Raw genomic sequence first — 7,183 nt, forward strand, 5'->3', positions numbered from 1 at the left:
CTGCCACCCCACCCCCCATTCCAGCCAGGGGCTCAGGTCTCCAACAACAGAACCAGAGCCACTCGGCAACGCTGGAACCCATTCAGGGGGCCCTGGGGCCCCTCATCCCAAGCCAGGAGGGCTTCGGGGGAGGTGTGCACCCCCTGGCAGACTTGCCCTGCGGCCCAGGGGTCTGGGGGTTGTCAGGGAGGTGGGGGTGAACCTCGCAGGGTGAGGCACAAGTGCAGTTCTCTTTCCCCCACTGGGGGGGACCTCGGGGCCAGCGTCGGGGCGGGAGGCCTTGGAAGCAGAGCCCGTGGGGCAGAGGTGGTGGCAGGGCAGTGTCTGGTGGCAGAGGCACCATGGCCACCATCCAGTCGGAGACTGACTGCTATGACATCATCGAGGTGCTGGGCAAGGGCACCTTCGGGGAGGTGGCCAAGGGCTGGCGGCGAAGCACGGGCGAGATGGTGGCCATCAAGATCCTGAAGAACGATGCTTACCGCAACCGAATCATCAAGAACGAGCTGAAGCTGCTGCGTTGCATGAGGGGCCTGGACCCGGAGGAGGCGCACGTCATCCGCTTCCTCGAGTTCTTCCACGACGCCCTCAAGTTCTACCTGGTCTTTGAGCTGCTGGAGCAAAACCTTTTCGAATTCCAGAAGGAGAACAACTTTGCGCCCCTTCCCGCCCGCCACATCCGCACGGTCACCCTGCAGGTGCTCAGAGCCCTGGCCCGGCTCAAGGAGCTAGCCATCATCCACGCCGATCTCAAGCCTGAGAACATCATGCTGGTGGACCAGACTCGCTGCCCCTTCAGGGTCAAGGTGAGCGTGGCCATCCAGCCCTGGACGCTCTCCTGAGGCTGAGGTTCCCCTTGTCCTACCTCCCAACCCTGAGGTCTCTCCCTCCCTGGCCATGATGGCTGTCCCCCACCTCCTGGCTCTGAAATCCCCGTCTCAGTTAGCTCAGTTCCTCTGGCCCAGTCCTGTCCCTGTGGGACTGACATTCTAGTGGGGGAGATAAGAGTCGCCAAGGTAAATGAGTAAAATATGGTATATGAGTGAGAAGGAGACAAGATAAAGTAGGGAGGAGGAGGAGGTGGGGTGGTGATGAGTAAAACTTTAGACTCTGTGGTCAGGGAGGCCTCCCTGAGAAGGTCATATTTGAGGGAAGTCTTGAAGGAGGGAGGGAGCTGTGTTGACATCTGGGAGAAAGTATCAGTGCAAAGGCCCTGAGGTAGGAGTGGGCCAAGTATATGTATTTGAGGAGCATTGAGGAAGCCAGTGTGGCTGAAACGGAGTGACTGAGGGGAAGAGGGAGGAAATAAGATCAGGGAGGTGACGGGGCCAGGTCGTACAGGGACTTGTGGGCCACAGAGGGGACTTGGGTTTTATTCTGTGTAAGGTGGAGCCATAGGAGGCTCCTGGGCAGAGGAGGGCTGTGATTGGACGCAGGTGTTCACGGGCTCCCTCTGGCTGCAGGTGGGGGAAAGACTGAGGGGACAGGAGCAGGAAGACAGTGAGGGGTGACTGCCCCAGTCCAGGTGGGAGATGTGGGTGGGACTAGAATCAGGGTAGTGGGAGGAGGAGATGTGGGTGGGTTTGGGGTAGATTTTTTTTTTTTTTTCTTTTTTTTTGGCCACCACGCGAGGCTTGCAGGATCTTAGTTCCCTGACCAGGGATTGAACCTTGGCCTCGTCAGTGAAAGTGCTGAGTCCTAACCACTGGACCGCCAGGGAATTCCCTTCCGGGTAGATTTTAAAACAGGACTTGCTGGTAAATCTTATGCGAAGTGTGAGAGAGGAAGAGAGGGCTTGAGGGAGGAGGAAAGCCTGTTGGCCTGAGCGACTGGAAGGATGGCAGCAGCATTCTTCATCATGAGTTTGTTCATCAACAAACATTTTCTGAATGCCTGCTCTGGGCCTGACCCTGTGCTGGGCACACAGGCACCTCCTCTGCGCTGTCACAGGTCCCTGGATTCCCCCATCCCGGCTCTGACCCCTCTGTCTGCTTATGGGTTACTGTCTGGTGATGGTTCTGAACTAGGAGCATCGTGAGGGCGGAGCCAGGGGCATTTTGGTCACCACCGTGTCCTCGGCATCTCCCAGCACAGAGCCTTCGTGGAGTCAGTGCTAAATGAATGTCAGAGACACAGGGAGATACAGAGACAGGAAAAGGCAGATCATTCTGTCCCAACAGATGGAGGGATAGAGACCCAAGGAAGGAAAGTTTTCCACAAACATAGCAGGAGACAGACAGGACAGAGCCACAACACCTGGCCAGCGTTGGCACCCCTACCGCATTTGTGGAGTGAATGAATGAATCCCACGAACGTTGACTGAATGATCAGGGTCAGACAAGCTCTCTGGGATTCAGGCCTCAGCCATCTGTGTTCAGAGTCCAGATTAATAACCATTTCGTCATACTGCTTTCTGCAAATAGAAGGTGAGGGATAGCTGAATGAAAAGCAGAGAAACTCAGGGAGGGAAACTGAGGGAGGGACTAAGATAGAGTCACAGAGATTCAGAGTGAAAAATGGCAGATCGCTCCAGAGGCATCGGGAGAGACAAGGGCTTTCAGTCATTCACAGTGTTAGTTCAACAGGTGTTCATCAAGCACCTGTATGAACCAGGGGCCCGTGTGGGGTGTTAATGTTTGATGGTGAAGACAGAAGAGGACCTGGGTGTCAGGGAGGTGTCCTTCTAGTTGGACGACCCAGAGATGGGGACAGAGAGAGACACTGAGAGTTGAGGGACACAGACAAGTGACGAAGAGGCAAAGAAAGAAAAGAGAGATACCAACAAGAGACAGAAAGAAAGAGAATGACAGGAATAAAAAGCCCACTCATTCATTCATTCTTTACTGAGCCCCTACTGTGTGCCAGGCACTGTTCTAGGGATCTAGGGATGCAGCAGTGAACAGACAAAATCCCTGCCCTTGTGGGACTGATATCCTAGTTGGGTAGAGAGACAATGAACTCCACACAAAAGTAAAAATATGTAGTACGTGAAATGGTGTTAAGAGCTATGGAGAAAAGCAGAGGGCTAGGGAGGTGGAGAGGAAGGGAGGGGTGTGCTGTTTTTAATAGGATGGTCAGCAGAGGCCTCCCTGAGAAGGTGACATTTGAGTAAAGACTTGAGGTGAGAGAGGGGAGCCGTGTGGACATCCGGAGGAAGAGCATTCCAGGCAGAGGGAACAGCCAGTGCCAAGCCCCTGAACTGGGAATGTGTCCGGCTGGTTCAAGGAATAGCGAGAGTATGGTGTGGCTGCAGCTGGGTGAGTGAGGGGGAAGGTGGGAGGAGGTGTGGGCAGAGAGGGGACCGGGCAGATTGTTGGAGCCTTGTGGGCCAGGGTGAAGACTTTGGCTTTTATCACAGGATGTGGTAAAGCTACAGGAAGATTCTGAGCAGGAGAGGGACGTGATCTGACTTAGGTGGTCACAGGGTCCCTCGGGCTGCATGTGGGAAGCAGACTGGAGGGAGAAGGAGGAACAGGGAGACCAGCAAGGAGGCCCTTACATTAGTCTAGACAGGGGATGAGGAGGACAGGACCAGGGTGGGGCTGTGGCTGGGATGCAGAGTGGGCAGAACAGAAGGTGTTCTGCTGGGGCTGCCCTTCTGTGAGAAGGTGGACGTGTGGTCCCTGGGCTGCGTCATGGCTGAGCTGCACCTGGGCTGGCCCCTCTACCCAGCCAGCAAGATTTGCTGATGGACAAGGCATGGGGTGAGAGAGAAAGAGACAGGTCTTTACTCTCATGGACATAAGTTCTAGTGGAGAGAAACAGACAGAGAGATGAGTACGCAAACCAGAGACAAAGGCTGGAGGAGACAGATAGGGACATAAACAAGAGATCAAGATTCACAGATGTAAAAAAAAAAAAAAAAAAAAAAAAAAAAAAAGATTCACAGATGTAGCGACAGTCAGATGGCAGATGCAGAAAGACACTGGCAAGAGACGCCGGGGAGGCCCAGATCGATCGGCTGTCCCGGCCCACTTGCCTCCCTCCCTCCGCTCAGGTGATCGACTTCGGCTCGGCCAGCATATTCAGCGAGGTGCGCTATGTGAAGGAGCCGTATATCCAGTCTCGCTTCTACCGGGCCCCCGAGATTCTGCTGGGGCTGCCCTTCTGTGAGAAGGTGGATGTGTGGTCCCTGGGCTGCGTCATGGCTGAGCTGCACCTGGGCTGGCCCCTCTACCCAGGCAACAACGAGTACGACCAGGTGCGCTACATCTGTGAGACCCAGGGCCTGCCCAAGCCCCACGTGCTGCACGCCGCCTGTAAGGCCCACCACTTCTTCAAGCGCAACCTTCACCCCGACGCCACCAACCCCTGGCAGCTGAAGTCCTCGGCTGACTACCTGGCTGAGACCAAGGTAGGGGGGCAGGTGGGGCGAGGGCCGTCAGCGTGGCAGCTGCCACGTCAAGAAAAAAATCTAGGTTAGATCTCAGAGAGGACTGGCAGCTTGAGGGCCAGCTGCGGGGGTTGTCACAGCCAGAGGGATCCGAGGGACACCCCAGGTGGGACTGGAAGCCAGGGCAGCCTGTCTGCCGCCTCTGTGGCTGCGGTCATCAGACTCGTGTGGCAAGAGTCTGGCTGAGACAGCAGAAAGGCCTGGAAGTTTGGGCCAGTCGTGGGAGCTGTCACAGCGAGAGAGGGGTCTGAGCGAGACCAAAGGTGGGACCGAAAGTATATGGCAGACCCCTCTGATGACTCCTGAGCTGGTCGTGGTTTAAAGAATTTGGCAAGAATGGTCTGGGCTTGACTCCTGGGAGGCCTGAGGGCTGGGATCAGGTGTGGGGTTCAGCTGTGGCAGCAAGAGGGATCTGGATTTGACTCCAAGCAGGACTAGAGGTTTAGGGCAGCCCTTCTGCTAGCTGCTGGTAGGGGCTGGACCCATGGCTTGGGGAAGGCTGGAGGGCTGGGGCGAGGTGTGAAACTTGGGTCAGTGAGATCCCTGGGTTAGACAAGAGGAGGACCAGAGATCACAGTCAGCTGTCCTTCCTGCAGCAGTAGGAGGGGTCTGGATTAGACTAGAGGGGTTCTGGTGTTCGTGAGCAGGTGTGCTCCCCCCCCCCCCCGCCCCAGATGCAAGAGAGCTCCAAGTCAGATCGTGGGCAGAACTGGAAGTCAGGGTTCCTGTGGGTGGACTTCATAGCCACGAGAGAGCTCTGGGCCAGACCGGAGGGCCCACCGGAAGCTGGGGGGTCATGTGTGGGTTCCACAGCAGAAGTGCCTGGGGCCCAAGCCCTGGACTCGATGTCAACCCCTGCCCCGCCCTGTGTCCCACCAGGTGCACCCACTGGAGCGCCGCAAGTACACGCTCAAGTCACTGGACCAGATTGAGACGGTGAACGGCGGCGGGGCAGCCCGTCGGCTGACCTTCCCCGACCGCGAGGCGCTGGCGGAGCACGCCGACCTCAAGAGCATGGTGGAGCTGATCAAGCGCATGCTGACGTGGGAGTCGCACGAACGCATCAGCCCCAGCGCCGCCCTGCGCCACCCCTTCGTGTCCATGCAGCAGCTGCGCAGCGCCCATGAGACCACCCGCTACTACCAGCTCTCGCTGCACGGCTGCCGCCTCTCCCTGCAGGTGGAGGGCAAGACACCTGTGTCTGTTGTGGCTGCCGTGGAAGACGGGCCCCCCTACCACGGTCCGGCCGAGGAGGAGGAGACCGTGAGTCTGGGCAGCGGGCCTTTATTCCGGGAGGAGAAGGCACCGGCCATGCAAAAGGCCATCGATCAGCTGGACGACTTGAGTCTGCAGGAGGCGGGGCGTGGGCTGTGGGGCGAGACCCGCACTGGCGTCGTCCCCGACGTGCTGGCCCCACTCAAGGCCCCTGCCGCTGGCCGCTGGGTGCCCGACTCCGGCCCCGAGCCCATCCTGGCCTTCTACGGCAGCCGCCTGGCAGGCCGCCACAAGGCCCGCAAGCCCCCCGCAGGCTCCAAGTCCAACTCCAACTTCAGCAACCTCATCCGGCTGAGCCAGGCCTCGCCCGAGGAAGACGCCCCGTGCAGGGGCGGCGGCTGGGCGGAAGGAGAGTGGCGAGGGGCCTCTGTGGAGCTGCCTGCCATCCCGCAGCGGGACGGGGATGGGCCGGACATCAAGGACATGACCGTGGATGCTGAGGTGACCCAGGGGGCAGCTAGGATGCAGGCGGTTCTGGGATCAGGGCCTCCCCAGAGCTCTAGGATCGGGGCATAGTGACGCAACCTTGCCTTCCGTACATTTGCATGGCCCACGGCTGGCTCAGGGTCCAGCACACACTACTAGCCCACCCTCAGGATGTGACAAGGCTCAGCAAACACTAATACACCCGTACGATGTGATGAAGCTCAGCAAACACTAACCCATGTCGAGGCTGTGTAAAAACTCAGAACACAGTAATCCACATACGGGAAGTGACAGAGGCCCCGTACTCCGAACAAGGCCGTGGGACAGCTCAGCCACCCCCAGGAAGATGTGACAGAGCCTCAGCAAACACACCTTCAGGACACATTAAGGTCTCAGCACACAGCGTTTAAGCCTCCAAAATGGGATGAGGGTTCAGGATGTACAAAATCGTCCTCAGGAATTGACAAGGATGCAGTTGGGATCACAAGGGGTCCATGAGGGGCAGGATGGTTGTTCCGGGGTGGGGTGGGGGGGGCGCTTCTTGGCTGATGCCCATCTCTTCTCCCCAACAGAGGCCAGGCCCTGACTTCTTCGACCTCAGCAGCTGTCCTGGGGAATGGCTGGGTCAGCCAGACTGGACCCTGGAGGGCGTCGGGGGGCCACAGGCTCAGGGGCTCCCACCACGCCACACCCACCCGCATGGTCCACCCCGGGCCACCAGCTTTCTGCAGCATGTCGGCGGGCACCACTGATGGTGACCCCACCCTGCCCATCACTGGGTGAAGCGCTAGCGGGGCTGGCATCCCCTCCTCAGAGCTATCCCCTGAACCGACAAACTATTCTTACAGAAAGATAATTATCCAGAAATTCCCCATTCCCCCCCCACCCCCCGCTCACGGCACATGCCTGCACACACACCCTGAACACAGGAGGGTTTTGGGGTCTGGCCCGTGGCCCCCTCGGCCAGAGGGACACAGGAAGGGGCCTGCACCCCACTGGCCCTGAGCACACCCTCGGCCCTGCTGTCTCTGTTTATTTCAATAAAGCACTGTTCAGCAGTACTGCCTCATGCCTGTCCTCCCTGCCTGA

At 58.3% G+C, this 7,183-nt stretch overlaps 1 protein-coding gene across 1 annotated transcript; it reads left to right on the forward strand.

Moving 5' to 3' along the window:
• Positions 1-341: 341 nt before the first annotated feature.
• Positions 342-7,134, forward strand: HIPK4 (homeodomain interacting protein kinase 4). Its single transcript, XM_059905496.1, has 4 exons — positions 342-806; positions 3,998-4,354; positions 5,273-6,109; positions 6,667-7,134. Exons 1-4 carry the CDS (start codon positions 342-344, stop codon positions 6,844-6,846), a joined length of 1,839 nt encoding a protein of 612 aa, XP_059761479.1. The 3' UTR covers positions 6,847-7,134.
• Positions 7,135-7,183: the final 49 nt, after the last annotated feature.

The sequence above is a fragment of the Balaenoptera ricei genome, chromosome 19, assembly GCF_028023285.1.
Source record: "Balaenoptera ricei isolate mBalRic1 chromosome 19, mBalRic1.hap2, whole genome shotgun sequence".
NCBI lineage: Eukaryota > Metazoa > Chordata > Mammalia > Artiodactyla > Balaenopteridae > Balaenoptera > Balaenoptera ricei.

Bases quoted from the DNA above. Each gene is read 5' to 3' on its own strand.
- HIPK4 (XM_059905496.1), top strand. From the start codon at position 342: ATGGCCACCATCCAGTCGGAGACTGACTGCTATGACATCATCGAGGTG. The intron at 807-3,997 runs GTGAGCGTGGCC...CCCTCCGCTCAG, and splicing joins GCTGCCCCTTCAGGGTCAAG to GTGATCGACTTCGGCTCGGC. The intron at 6,110-6,666 runs GTGACCCAGGGG...TCTCCCCAACAG, and splicing joins ACATGACCGTGGATGCTGAG to AGGCCAGGCCCTGACTTCTT.